General features: G+C 40.5%; 1 protein-coding gene across 1 annotated transcript in view; it reads right to left on the reverse strand.

The window, feature by feature from the left end:
• The window catches only part of FANCC (FA complementation group C), a gene marked incomplete at its 3' end in the record, with an annotated part of 173649 nt that overhangs the window by 15554 nt on the left and 142662 nt on the right, over positions 1-15433 (reverse strand). The window contains exons 8-10 of the mRNA XM_082656763.1: positions 9832-9884; positions 8416-8515; positions 1114-1189 (exon numbers count right to left, since the gene is read on the reverse strand). Coding sequence (XP_082512889.1) covers positions 1114-1189; positions 8416-8515; positions 9832-9884 — 229 coding nt within the window. The remainder of the gene's footprint in view (positions 1-1113; positions 1190-8415; positions 8516-9831; positions 9885-15433) is intronic.

Below are 15433 nucleotides of genomic sequence, written 5' to 3' on the forward strand. Positions count from 1 at the left end.
CTTTGCTCATCTGATTTAGGCTGTGAGACGTGGCCCTGGAAAGTGAATTACTGACTTTTCTGTCTTGTTATTAAAGTTTTCCCATTGTGTCCCCACAGGTTAAGTTCCACAAAACAGCTGACTAGAGATCCCACCAGGCCTGTCACCACCTCCACCTCTAGCATCTCAGAGGACAGCATCAAATGGGTCACTCTAGGTGAGAACCTAATCTTTTAGAACAAGGAAGAGGAACTTTGATTTTGTAAAATGCTCTGAAACCTCGAATCATACTTTCCTCAAATGAATTTACTTACTCAAGTCTCAGGAAAAAGCCAGGGAAAAAAACGGCATAAAAAGGAAATATTACGGATTCTTTTACTCTTTTCTCTCCTCTTTCCTTCCACGGTCAGATGAATGCCTTTTCCTACAGCACAGAGTCTGTCTTGTGTCAGTGTTGCCTCTGCTTCAGATTTCAGGCTTTAGATGGGAAGGAGGTCTATATTCTCTATTTCTGAAATGTTTCCTAAACAGGAGCTCACAGGCATGTTAACAGATCAACATCAGTGGAATCAGGGCAGAATCATCACTTCCCCAACTGGATATGGCCTCTGGAAGGCTGGCAAATGAAATCAGAGAGGGCTGTGGTCTAATACACTTACTGAATTCTTTCAAAAGGCTTCCCTTGGCTTGGTTAGGAGAAATTTCCACTAAACTTCCTTGGTTTCATTCATCATTTTATCTTTTCTTTTGCAACAGGGGGCACAGAGTAGAAAGAATGAAATACAAATAAACATACTGTTTTATTCCGAATCAGCCAAGTCTTATTAGCCTGTTCCTGGCATCCAGGTAGATCTGGCTGGCACGAGCAGAGGCCTTGTGTTATCCAGAACAGACTATCAAAACCCAACTAGAGGCCATTTTGTTCTTTTTTCTTTCTTTTGGTAAATGATTGTAACTGGGAAGTCAAGCAAATTCTCACATCAAAATCCACAGAATGTGAGACCCTGAGAGCTTAAAGGATGTAAGCAATGACCAATTCCCTTTACAGATAAGGAACTGGGAGGAAACAGTTATAATTTAATCAGTGTATTCCCAGAAGTTATTTTAATATGGGCAGAATCAACCTTCACGTACCTTTCGGGTGTTGGAGTAGCACCATGACAAGAGACGGAGAAGCATAAGGAAAGTAGGTCTTGAATGCAAACTTCAGCTACAATAGAATCAAAAATTCAAAACCATTTGAACATTAGCATTGGAAAGGGTATTAAGAAAATACAAAATCTTGCATCCTCTGCCCCAAAAAGACCCTCTACTTTATGTGGTCAGAATGTTTCCTTGCATGCTTATCAAAAAAAAAAAAAAAAAGTCTCCTAATAATCTTGTAAATATGTTCCAAAAAAATTAAACCTTTTTAAAGTCACCTTCTAGGACTTAAGAAAAATAAAGTTATACTCTTGATGTCTTTATATCAGTTCTTCACCTCACATGAACTCAATTATATATATAAATCTTCTATTTAAGTGAGAGTTTCCAAGGCAGTTGTGAGATGGTTTTTTTATAATCAAAACAGCATAAAACAACAATGGTGCTCACGATACTTTGAGGGCCGAAGCGCTATCCTAGCTATGCCCTCAGAAGGCACAGAAGTTTTGAAGAACTTTTGTAAAAAGTTGAGGTAAAATCTATAAGCAGTGAAGTACAAGGGCTTTAAGTGTACAATTTAATGACTTTTGGTAAATGTGTAAATCCAATGTGACCATCACTCCAATCAAGACACAGAACATTTATTTTATTTTTTTGCGGTACGTGGGCCTCTCACTGTTGTGGCCTCTCCCGTTGCAGAGCACAGGCTCCGGACGCGCAGGCTCAGCGGCTACGGCTCACGGGCCCAGCTGCTCCGCGGCATGTGGGATCTTCCTGGACCGGGGCACGAACCCGTGTCCCCTGCATCGGCAGGCGGACTCCCAACCACTGTGCCACCAGGGAAGCCCAAGACACAGAACATTTCAATCACCCCAGAAAGTTCCCTTGTGGCTGTTATAGTCAATCCCTCCACCCCATCCCGGCAACCAATATTTTATTTCAACAAGAGAGAGTAGTTTTGTATGTTCTTGAATTTCACACAAATAGAATCATAAGAGGATGTATTTTTGTGTGTCTGGCTTCTTTGGCTCAACATGTTCTTTTGCAACTCATCCATGCTATTGTGTATGCGGAGTTCATTTTTTAAAAAATTGCTCTGAAGTAGTCATTGTATGAATATACTATAATCTGTTTATTTATTCTCCCATTGATGGGCACTTGGGTTGTTTCCAGTTTGGGGCTGTTATGAATAAAGCTGCAGTTAACATTCACATTTATGTCTTTTTGTGGATATGTGCTATCATTTCTCTTGGGTAAATACCATAGGAATGGAATTAGTAGGTCATAGAGTAGATGCTTGTTTAACTTTCTAAGAAACTGCCATGTAATTTTTCAAAGTGTAATTTTTCAAAGTGTAAATTTTCAAAGTGTAATTTTTCACAATTTATGACAATTTCAGTTGCTCCACATACTTGTCAACTTTTGGTATTGTCAATCTTATTAATTTTAGCAATATTAGTGGGTGTGAAATATTACCTTATTATGACTTTACTATTCATTTTCCTGATATGTTTACTGCCAACTTATACATATTTTTTGTAGTGTGTATTCAAGTCTTTTGTCCATTTTTAAAACTGAGTTGTCTCTTATGTTCTTGAGTTGTAAGAGATCTTTATATATTCTGGATATAAGTCCCCTGTCAGATATATATATTGAGAATATTTTTTACCTGCTGGTGGATTGCTTTTTCATTTTCTTAAGGATGTCTACAAACACCAGAAGTTTTAAATTCTGATAAAGTCTAATTTATCCATTTTTCTCATATTGCTAGTGCTTTTCTGCATTCCTTCTAAGAAATCTCAGATTATCCCAATGTCAAAAATGCTATTCTTTTCATTTTCTTCTAGGAGCTTTATGGCTTTAGCATTTATTTTGAAGTCTATGATCCATCTCAAATTAATTTTTGTGTTTGTGAGGTAGAGGTTCATTTTCTCCTACCTGGATATCCACTTGTTTCAGTGCTGTTTGTTGAAAACTTTCCTTTCCCCATTGATTTTCCTGGCATCTCTCTCAAAAATCAGTTGACTACATATTAATATATGCATGGATCTATTTCTAGACACTATTCTGCTCCACTGATCTATCCTTTTGCCAATACCTCACTGTCTTGGTCTTGATTACTATAGCTTCAAGTCTTGAAATCAGGTAGTTTGAATCCTCTGATTTTTTTTTTTTTTTTTGCCTTTGAAATCTTTTATTGTCACTTTGGTTAAGGAATAAGTATTGTCTCACAGTGACCTATGATCTTATTTGACCAAGTGTTTTAAAACTTTTTGACAAACTTCCTAAAATATCAAATTTTAATTAAAGTTCTTTTGATTTCCAGCTAACATTGGGATACCTTAGAGGGCCCCTGAGGTATCTCAAAGAGAAATATTTAATGAGGATTATTTCGTATGTTAAATTAAATATAATCAGATGTTTAACCATGCCTTTTAAGTCTTTTGTCATTTACAGATATTTTTGTACTCTGATGCTGTTACAAAAAGTGCTTCATCATCAAGGAGATTCATGCAAAGGCTATGGAAACTGTTACAACAGTTCCACATCAAGATGATGGCTATGCGAGGATTCCAGCACATACCAACTTAAAACAAGGAGCTGTCCTACCCCTGGGGCCCCTAGATCAGGCATCCAGAGATTTTTACTTCCTGACAGGCCCCTACTCAGCCTTGAAGCAGTTACAGAAGATGGACCATTGCCCCTCTGCTTCCCATAAGAATATGGGAGTCTGAATTTTTTTTTCTTTTGTTTATTCAAAATTGTTCTAGCTACTGTAGGTCCTCTGCATTTTCATATAAGTTTTAGAATCAGCCTGTCAGTTTCTGTTTTGAAAACCATGTTGGGATTTTAACTAGGATTACATTGAACGAGGCATCTCAACAATTCATAAATATAGTTTCTCTCTTTATATGTTTAAGTTTTCTTTAGTTTGTCCCACCAATGTTTTATAGTTTTCCAAGTAGAGGTCTTATACACCTTTTTTTTTTTTTTTTAAATAAATTTATTTATTTATTTATTTTTGGCTGCACTGGGTCTTCATTGCTGTGTGCGGGCTTTCTCTAGTTGCGGTGAGTGGGGGCTACTCTTTGTTTCGGTGCGCGGGCTTCTCATCGCGGTGACTTCTCTTGTTGCAGAGCACGGGCTCTAGGTGTGCAGGCTTCAGTAGTTGTGGCACACGGGCTCAGTAGTTGTGGCTTGTGGGCTCTAGAGCACCGGCTCAGTAGTTGTGGCGCACGGGCTTAGCTGCTCCATGGCATGTGGGATCTTCCCGGACCAGGGATTGAACCCGTGTCCCCTGCATTGGCAGGCGGATTCTTAACCACTGTACCACCAGGGAAGTTCCAGGAAAACTGATACACCTTTTTAAAAATTTACTTCCAAGTGTTTTATGTGTGACTGTGGACTTGTCTATTTCTCTTTTTACTTCTGTCAGATTTTGCTTTGTGTATTTCAGAACTCTGTTATTAGGCATATATCTATTTGTAATTGGCATTTCTCCTGATGAACTATTGCATAATTATAAAATGTACCTTTTTGTCTGGTCATACTCCTTATCTTGAAACCTAATGCATCTGCTGCTAGTAGAGTGATACCAGCTTTCTTGTGCTTATTGTTTACATTACGTATCCCTTTCCTTCCTTTTAACCTATCTGTGTCTTTATAATTAGAACTGGTCTCTTGAAAACAACATATAGTGGGTCTTGGTTTTTCATCCAGTCTGACATATTTGCTTACTTGTTTATTAATTAATTAATTTATTTATTTTTGGCTGCATTGGGTCTTTGTTGCTGTGCACAGGCTTTCTCTAGTTGCGGTGAGTGGGGGCTACTCTTGTGGTGCGCGGGCTTCCCACTGCAGTGGCTTCTCTTGCTGCAGAACACGACTCTAGGCGCACGGGCTTTAGTAGTTGTGGCATGGAGGCTCAGTAGTTGTGGCTCACGGGCTCTAGAACGCAGCTCAGCAGTTGTGGTGCACGGGCTTAGCTGCTCCATGGCATGTGGGATCTTCCTGGACCAGGGCTTGAACCCGTGTCCCTTGCATTGGCAGGTGGATTCTTAACAACTGTACCACCAGCGAAGTCCCATCTTTGCTTTTTTACTAGTGTATTTAGTTGATTTTCACTTAGTTTTTGTAATTAATGTACTTGTAGATATATTTGGGTTTATCTTTTTATATTCGTTTCTTTTGCCCCATCTATTTTTTGTTCCTCTGGCAGCCCACAGCTCTGTCTTTTGACACCTCAAGTCAATCAGATTGTGCCTTGAGCTCTGGCCACCCCCTCACCCCTCCACCCACTCAACCCCCCTTCTACCCCTTACATGAGAGCCCTCATGGAAAAGTTAGAAGATTACCCAATGTGGTTTCCTTTTTCAAGGGTTGAATCCCCGCCAGTTTTAATCTGCTTTTTGGGTTGCTCTCCAGTACCTTCAAATAGTTTAAAAAAATATTTTCCCCAGAGTTTATAGTTTTTATCTGTGGGAGATTTAGTCTAGTACATTATTAAACTCTGTACTACTGGCACCAGAACCTGAACTGATTTGCTGTTTGTACTGGAGCCATTTGTTATGCAAGCTCAGAAAAGAGGCTTGTCATGACAGCCTTAAGGTTTTGCCTACTAGTCCGACTGGGCACATTGATGGAGCTGCACTGTGCTCTCCAACTAAAACAAGGGTGAGAGGAAAGGATGAAAAGAGAATGAGGAGCACTGCAGATAAACATTTCTGACAATGGGAAAGAATGTGGATTAATGGGATTTCTCATAAACTGCTGGGGGGAGGGACTTCCCTGGCGGTCCGGTGGTTAAGACTTCGCCTTCCAACGCAGGGGGTGCCGGTTTCGATCCCTGTTCGGGGAGCTAAGATGCCACATGCCTCGTGGTCAAAAAACCAAAACATAAAACAGAAGCAATATTGTAAAAATTCAATGAAAGACTTTAAAAATGGTCCGCATCAAAAAAAAAAAGTAAAAAAAAAAAAGATATCATTCTAAAAAATAACCAAACCGCTGGGGGGAATGTAAATTGGCACAAGCATGTATGAAAACAATTTGGCAGTATCTGCCAAAGCACTCCTAATAACCAGCACTTCCAGTCCTAAGTATATGCCCCAGGATGTTCAGAGCAACACTGTTTATGAAAGAAACCAAAACCTGGAAATAATCCAAAAGCCCACCACCAGGAAGATAGCTACATTGTGGTACACTTTCCCAACAGAGCTCTACACAGCAATCCCCACCAGGACCACGACCACGCACAGCACAGAGCAATCCTGGTAGCACGATGCTGGAAAGAACAAGGCTCAAAAGGCTACATACGGTGTGCTACTCTTATCTGTTGTTTGTTTTATAAAGTGCAAAAACAGTCACAAGTAAAGAAAACACGGTTTAGCAATCATGTGATCAAACTATTTTCAGAAAAAGCAAAGGAATGATAAACATAAAATCAAAACAGCAGCTATCTGAGGGGAGAAAGTCAAAGTGACAGGATAGAGGAGGAGCATGTGGATACCTGAAAGTTGCTATAGTGGGCCAGGTCTTGTTGGATGTCAGGCTGGTAGATACTCATTTATTAAGAATGAATACGTGGATGGATGGATAAAACACCGAAAGAAAAGAGGGCCATGCATGGACCAAGTAGGACAAAGGATGTCATGCATCAGGGATTATGATTAATCTACAAAGGGGCACTAAGGAAGGCAGGGGACTGATGATGAGAATGGCATCGACTAGAAAGGCAGGCAATCAGGAACAGCCCCAGGAAAAGAAATGACATAACAAATGTGGATGAAGGCATTTGCAAAGTTAAGAGGTTATTGCTCTTGTATCCTGAACCCAAGGCGAGGGCACTGAATTCCTGTTTCTTTTTGGATCCCTGCCCTGCCTTCCACCAGAACCCAATCTGTGCCCCTCACACCAGCAGACACATGTAGCCTGGGCAGGGTACTATTTTAAATTAAAAGTGACTGTAAGAACAGTTCAACCAGTCCAAATCTAAAGTGCCAAGGCCAACCCTGCAACTCAGGGGAAAAGCTGGTAAGGAAAACAGACTCAGGCTAACGGTACAGAGCAATACTTCTTTCACCGATGCCCTCCGCCGTAACCTAGGTCTGTTCCAGGAGTCAAAGGCACAGGTTTTCTAGAGGTCAGTTCCTAATTGGAAATACTAAGAATATTCAGGGAAGATAAAAGATATTTATAGTTATGCCTCAAAGTAAGTGTGAGGGCCAGCCAGTGCCTTTCAGCAGAGCTCTCCTCCCGAATTCCAGGCTGGATACCATTGATAATGCTGTTTGCTACAGTCTAGCTAACTTCCTTTGGGAAAGAAAAGATGGGAAGAAAGCATCATAAATATTTATCATTGCCTTAAAAAACAGAAACCTCTGCTAAAACCTGAGCGGTTTCTTGGCGTTGGAGTGTATGGGAGTTTAGTACAACCAAGCATCACAGCAGTGCTCTCCTAAGTCAGACTGCAGCAAGCACGCCAAGGGACCATGACATATCTCACAGGGAACTGCAGTGGACTTGGGCACTTGAACAGGCAAAGCACTACACAGACATTAGGTCTGCGGCCATCAGAAGTACAGGCCAGTTAGAATGCCCAAAGACAAAAGCGCTCTGGTAGAAAAGGTTCCTGTTACAAAGGTCACTCTAATCGATCAGCTGCCTCTGCTGACGGCCCCCCAGTGCAAGTCCTCCTGCAGATCCCTAGATCCAGCTTCTTGCTTACTGAGTCCAACTGACACCTCTTGATCATGGCCATTCCTAGCTCCTCATCTACAATTATTCAAATATTTCCTTGTCACTCTATCTCCTTTCTCCCCTGGAACCCAATTCACATTTAGGTCTCTGATATGAATGGAAACTAATAATTAAGAATGTCCAGTATTGCTTTGTAATAAGTGGCATTTCCTTCTTAGCACATGCCATATAGACTCCAGAATACCTCTCTCTAGCCTGGGAGGGGCAGAGTCCTGCTTGACAAACAGCATACAACACAGGGCCCAGAAAGTTCACCCTCTGGGGTGGCACGTGCTGGCATGGCAGAGTTCTCTGCGCAGCAGTAGATAAATGCTTTTGGGTACCAGGACACAGGACAGACAGGAACCATCTTGATTTACTTTCAATTAAAATGGTTTTACCTTTGCTGGGTTTTTCATTTGGAAGCTTTCTTCTTGAACAAAACAGTCTATCAAAATCACTGAAAATAATGTGCTCCCTTCTGGTGATTAATCAAATACTCTTAACAGCTTCTTTTTCTTTGGGGGAATGAATAATATCTGCAATATAACGAACCTGCTTGTTTTCTTTTTCCAGAGCTTCTACAAAGCATCGTGTAAACACTTGGATAGTGGCCAGTACTTCTAGGGCTCCATCAGTTTCCAGGAGTGCGTACCTGAGCAATGCAAAGCCAGATCACAACACATTCAGTGATTAACCTGGCAAACACGTGAACCTGAACATGTAAAAGGGAAAAATGGAAACATTCTTTTGTGCCATAAGCTTCAACAGTATCTCAACTCATCAGTTTTCAGTCCTTGCGTGAAATCCCTTTTCTAAAAATTTTCTTTAAAATTGCAAACATGCAGAGCTCCCTTTCTTGTTTTTTAAATTATTAAGCACTTCATATCCCTTCCACATGGGCCTGGAATGCTCTTTACAAATATTTGCGCACTGTACGCCCAGAAATGCAACATCCACAGAACTTTTGCTTTTGCAAGTGGAGAAAGAGGTGCCCCGGGGTTAAAATGGCTCAGTCAAATCCACCTAGCAAAGTGGTGGAAGAATCTGCATATTCCTGGTTTGTTTTCTATGCATTTTCACACAACTAACCTTTCTTTATGTTTGTTTAAACAATAACAAAAAAATCAACTGAAACTTTGCTAGCTTTAAACTAAAAACAGCATTCTGACTTATTTCTATACTCATTTAGCTTAAAGTTGGTATGTTTCAAGACCAACCCAAGTGCTGGATTACTTGCTATTGTAAAAATTCTTTTCCCCAGTGTCTGCTGTCTGCCATGGGGCCTCTGTTTGCTGAGTGTGAGGGGGATGGGATAAAGAGAGTAGATACCCTGGCTGCACCAGCACCCAGGAAAGAGGCTGGAAACCCTCCCTGGGTGGGCAAGTCCGGCCCCCCACTAACTGGCAGCCATAACCCAACCTAATGTCCAGGGGTCTCCTCATCTTTCATCATTGTAAATCCAATGCCTTTACCAAGAAGTTCTGGTATTTGCAGAATAAAAATTAGTGTGCTGTAAGATAACATGCATAGTTGATTCTGCCTTTCAGAAGAGCTCTGTTAAGAATGGCATCATTTATTTATTATTCTTGGTTTTCCTTAGCTTTCAAATCCTTTAAAAAGATTGGTCAGCCCTCATGTGGTGAAGGGAGAACACTACTACGCTTTATTTTGAGTTGAGAAAAATTCTACATGAATATTGAATGATGTAAATCTCATGTAATTTTGCTTTTCTACCATTATTATTAGAATTTTAAAAGGTTAAAAAAAGATAGTTATCTTAATTTTTAGGCATTGGCTTTTAAATATACATTGACATTTGGGTTTTACCAAAAAGCTCAGCAGGAGGGGATGGAAGCAGAAACTGATTCCCCCGTGGTACAGCCAGAGACTACCACAGAGTTTTTTATTCGCATTTGGAAGCTGAACATATTTAGACCAATTTACTAGCAGAAACAGCACAATACTGACCTGAACATTTCATCAACAACTCTGAATATGGCAGGGTGGCAGGCAGCTGCAGGCTGTAAGGAAAGGACCATGAGAAAGTAAACTATCAGAAGCATTTCATCAATAATGACTTGCTCTTATCAGGCAAATGAATTGTCTAGAACTGCTGGTGTCTAGAAAATGGGTACATTCCTGTGAGTTAGAAAAAAACAAGAACCAGTTCATAGCAAAAGCCCTACCTACAAATACAAACAGTAGTTCTCTTGGGGCAAGGGGATTATGTACAATCTTTATTTCTTCTTTATACTCTGTACGTTCCACATTTTCAACAATAAGCCCATATGATATAGAAAAAAGAGTCATTAAGTATCATGGAACATTAAAATATACCTTCTAGGGTTTCCCTGGTGGCGCAGTGGTTGAGAGTCTGCCTGCCAAAGCAGGGGACACGGGTTCGTGCCCCGGTCCGGGAAGTTCCCACATGCCGCGGAGCGGCTGGACCCGTGAGCCATGGCTGCTGAGCCTGCGCGTCCGGAGCCTGTGCTCCGCAACGGGAGAGGCCACAACAGTGAGAGGTCCGCGTACGACAAAAAAAAAAAAAAAAAAAAAAAAAAAAATATATATATATATATATATATATATACACACCTTCTACCGGCATGCTGTAATGAAGACACAGAGCCTACCTGTGTTGCTAGTTTTACATAATGTGCCCTGTGTGTCTGACCGCCTCACATGACTTAAAAGTGCCTCAAGGTCGAATCTGGGCCGGCTATCTTTTCATTCCTGCTTATTAGGAAATGAGTGCATAATTTAGAATTATTATTGAGGAAAGCAGTGGCCACTACCATGCCAGACTGAATAATATTACATCTTAGTGCCCTATGAATTTAGCAGCTTAAATTACTTCAGACGAAAAAAGAATAAAGGTACCATCATCTTGAATGATGAAAGCAATCTAATTTATTCCACGAGTATTTTTATGACAGGTTTGATTGTATAAATCTGCAGAAGCCGACCTACTGTGGCCTGAGTGGGGCTTCAGTGGGCCTGACCCAGATTCCATATCTTTTTGGCCAGAGCTCAAAGCATGACATTAAGCCAGAGGAAGATGCCATTTGGGTTCTAAGATATTTTACAGTAGCATCCAAAGGTTAGTGAATTGGCTCTATAGGGAATTTCTCTGAGTCACATTGAGCTTGATATGACTAGCTTTGGGAAACATTTTTTCATACCCCCTCAACTAGAAAAACATAAAAAAGGATACGCGTTTTCTCTTAAGTTTTCTAGACCAAGCTGAAGAAAGAATGATGCCTATCTCCATAGACTCTCTTCCACCCTGTTCTGCGCTGGCATTTCGAGTTCTAACATTGAATGTGCGCCATCTAGTGTTCATACACCGCCATTACAGGCTGTTATAGAAGGCTCCAGGCAAGAGCATTGTCACTTGTTAAAATGATGGGATAATTCCTTTTATTTGAAGAGAGACTTGCGATTTGTAAGTTACAGATCTCTATTTTCTGAGTAATCCATACTCCCTAATCCTTCATTGATGTCCATTTTTATCTAAAAGAAACCAACTAAAATTTTTCATAGATAAATTCATTATAAACTCAGTGATTTGGCAGAATTCAAACTGAAGAGAGGCAGAAGAAAGGCAGGTTCACCAGGAGAGGCGGAATATTTTTTGGCTTTGATTTCAGACAAGTCAGTTAATCTCTCTGCTTTTCAGCCTCACTGTAAATAATAACAGTTATTAAAAGGTCACTGGATATATGCCCAGAAAATATCATGGAAGTTTCTATGTATTCATAATGGAAAAATCAAACAAGAAGGGAAGAGCAGGGCTTCCCTGGTGGTGCAGTAGTTAAGAATCTGCCTGCCAATGCAGGGGACACGTGTTTGAGCCCTGGTCCAGGAAGATCCCACATGCCATGGAGCAACTAAGCCCATGGGCCACAACTACTGAGCCTGCGCGCTAGAGCTTGCGCACCGCAACTACTGAGCCTGTGCACCACAACTACTGAAGCCCGCGTGCCTAGAGCCCGTGCTCCGCAACAAGAGAAGCCACCGCAATGAGAAGTCCGCATACCGCAACGAAGAGTAGCGCCCGCTCACCGCAACTAGAGAAAGCCCGTGCACAGCAACGAAGACCCAACGCAGTCAAAAAATAAAATAAATAAATTTAAAAAAAAAAAGAAGGGAAAAGCAAACTGCATGTCCTGAAGAAATGTGAGTCATCAAATTTGCCAGAACGATTTTTCAAAGTCTTATATATAGACAATGTGTGTTTAAGACCAAACAACACTGTCATGTGACACACAGTGCCTAAAAAAAAGTGCATTGATAGAAAATAAGACTAAAATTGAAAATGGTAAAATAGAACCTTTGTTCTAAATGGTTTAACTACTCCAGAACCACTCTATAAAGTTGATGCTAGTAGAAAATCATTCAATACTGATTACAGGGATTTCCAAATGGCAAAGAAAAGGCTGATCCAACATGTAGAACAGGGCTACCTTGAAAAGCAAGGGGGAAAGCAAGAAAGCTCTAATTTAGCTTGTTGAAAGAGGACAAGAGCTTGGACATGCTCTTCTTTTATGCACTGTTTTCTAGCAAAACAGCTCAATCAAATGTTTTAAATATCTACAGACTGTGTGGAATCTGCCTGTTCTCTCCATGCCAATGGCCTCTCCTCTTAGATTTCTTTCTGTCCAAATATTTCAGACCTTTGGTTGCTCTCAACCTGCTTCTACAACCTGTTTTAGCTTTTAAAACAGATAAGATGTTAGGAGGCAGAGGAACCTCCTGGAGGTGACCAGGCTTGAAACAGCAATGGCAGAGATTTTGATTTAAAAACCAGTCTCCCTCGCCACTCCAGAGTTGTGAACAGCTTTCTCATCTGCAGCCTTTACGGATGGTTTTAAACATGACGCTCTTCACACTTCCCGAGCACATAATTTCAAGGTCACTGAGTCCCCTCATGAAGCCTGGAGTGCTCACAGGCCAGGCATGTGTCCCAGTGACATCAAATCACAAAAGCAAACGTAAGCCGCTTTTCTTATCAAGGGAATCCTCTAAATAGAATTAAAGTCTTAATTTATGCTCCTCTGGAAGCCATAAATTTCCCCCCTAAATCTTTACAGCATCCATGTGAGGGAAGAGGCAAACATTTAACCCCTCTGTATCCTGTTTTATTTTTAAAACAGAACCCTACATTAACACAACAGGTCACTCTGCAACCCAGAGCTCCACACCCTAGCTCCGAAGCCCCACAATCCAGGCAATTATCTTTCCTGTTAAAATGAAGACAGAAAAGAAAACCTTTCTTGAAAATGAGGACAGAAAAGAAAACCTTTCTTGGGTTCCATCTGTTTGTCTGTTTTTCTCCATCCTACCAAAATCTGTTCCTTCTCAAGCTCTTCTCTTCTCCAAATGGTCTAACGATTTCCGTGTACAGATTATTTCAAGTCTTGGGAAACTATGTTACCAGGAGGCCATCAGTAACAGGAGTTATGCCCTTCTTCTCTCCCCTCACGCTGCCCCCAGTTCTTTCACTCAACGTCAGAGGATGAACGGAAGATGATGACGGTGAGCTCCAGACTCTGGTTTCCTTTTCTTATGGACCAGATTGTTCTGGGGTGCTCATCCCTTTACCTCTGCCACAGCTACCCAGAACTGCATTGCTCATCTCCTCTCTGCCCAGAAGGACAGCCCATTTCCATCCCTCGAAAAAACAAGGGAAGACTAAGCAACATAGAGAAGTGCGCGGCGGCTGCGTTCTCTGGGCCTGCATTGTAGGCAGAGGTGAGGGAGAGGCCAGTTTGTCATTCTGTGCCGTGAACTGTACAAATAACATCAATACTTGCTCTCTGTCCTTAGTGTCTAACCTGTTTTCATCCCGATTCATCAATGATTATTACAAGCCACCTGCCACTTGAAAGAGGCCCAAGAAAACGGAAGAACAGAATTCTCAGGAAGAAATCTTTCCTTTTTTCTATCATTTTTTGATTCTTTGTGTGTGCGAGAAAGAAAGAGTATGGGTAGAGGGGAGAAAAAGAATACAAACCAGAAAGGGAAATTATACTATGATTTGAGGTAATTCACAGAGAAAAGTGAATGCCTCTCATAAAAAACAAAAAGGCAGTGAAGACACAGAAAAAAAAAATTCTCAAGCCATCTACATTTATCACCCTTCATAGATATTTTTCCTAAAAAAATAAAGAGAGAAATTTCAGGTGAGAGATAAACTGAAGTTCAGTAAGCCTGGGATAGCTTCTCTTTCATAATCTGTTTTTATGTAGTTTTATATAGTTCACTCCGGAGCAGAGTTTCTTTTTTTTTTAATTAATTGCTGATGAGACGCTTTTCCTCCAGTTTACCCGACAGCCGGCAATCACGTCCCACTGTGTAGCTGACTCTTCCAAACCCTTGACAGGCAGGAGCCCTTGTCTTAATATATAAGTTAAAAGGTGACTATTCATCAAGAAGTAACACTCTTCTTTAAAAAAAAGATTTTTCGTAAGTTTCATTTCAAAAAACTCCTTTACTGAGTTCAAAAACAATTTGGTTTAAAAAAAAATCTACTTATATGAAAAACTTCACCTCTGTCATGTAAAATAAGGGACCTTTATAAACATGTATTTTCTTTTATTATGCCATTTTCTTCATTTCTTTCAAATACCAAACTTAGGACGGTAAATATCCCTTTTGCATTTTAAGATCTGTTTTGTTTCAAAACATTCACATTTCTTTCAACAAATTTGAGCTTGGAAAAATGATTCTTTCTTTTTAATCTTTACCAGATGTTGTTTATACTACAAGCAATTTTTTTTCAGTACTCCATAATGCAATTATTGTTTAATTAGTGATAAATCTGTCATTTCTGGGCTTAAAAAAAAAATTAACAAGTACCAAATGTACTTTTGTATTTTAAATTTACCCGTGCTCTCTGAGAGGGTTAAGACACAGGGATGCCAGCTCTGGAAGCAGAGCAAAATCCCCCAAATCTGAAGTTCCTCTTCTAGCCTCGCCCAGTGGCCTCTATCCTGTTGGTTTGTGTAGCCTGAGCCGGGAAGATAGCTCTTCAGTCCCCTGCTGCTTCCTGGCGCAGCCTCTGAGTGGCAGTGACCTCCCAGGTCAACTACTGCCCTGTTTTGTTTTCTCTTTTTGGTTTTTCTTTTTTTTTGTTTCTCTCCCTTCATCCCTGACTGGCTGCCAAGTCCTGCATCCTCAGCAGTGAAAACAGAACATGAGATCTAGGCCTCTTTCTTTACAGACAATGCTGGGTGATCTGGTGCCCCCATGAGGTCGATGCTGGAAAGTGCAATTACTGAGATTTTTTTTTTTTTTTTACCTCTTAGCTACAAGCAGAAACCACCTCCACACTTTTCTATTCTATCACTGCTAAATTATCTACCTCAGCTTTCGTTAAATTACATGCATCACATTAAAGAGCTCAAAAACGAAATGCTTAAAAGACTGCTAATGAGAAAGCAGGAAAAGAAAACCCTAGAACATTAGTAAGAAGTTATTCAAACAGAGAAAACTGACATCATCCAGGATGTGGAGTTAATTCTTCAGTATAATTTTTTATTAAAGAGGAGCTGTGTTTGGAATTTTG

Source organism: Grampus griseus, assembly GCF_964374135.1.
Source record: "Grampus griseus genome assembly, chromosome: 6".
NCBI lineage: Eukaryota > Metazoa > Chordata > Mammalia > Artiodactyla > Delphinidae > Grampus > Grampus griseus.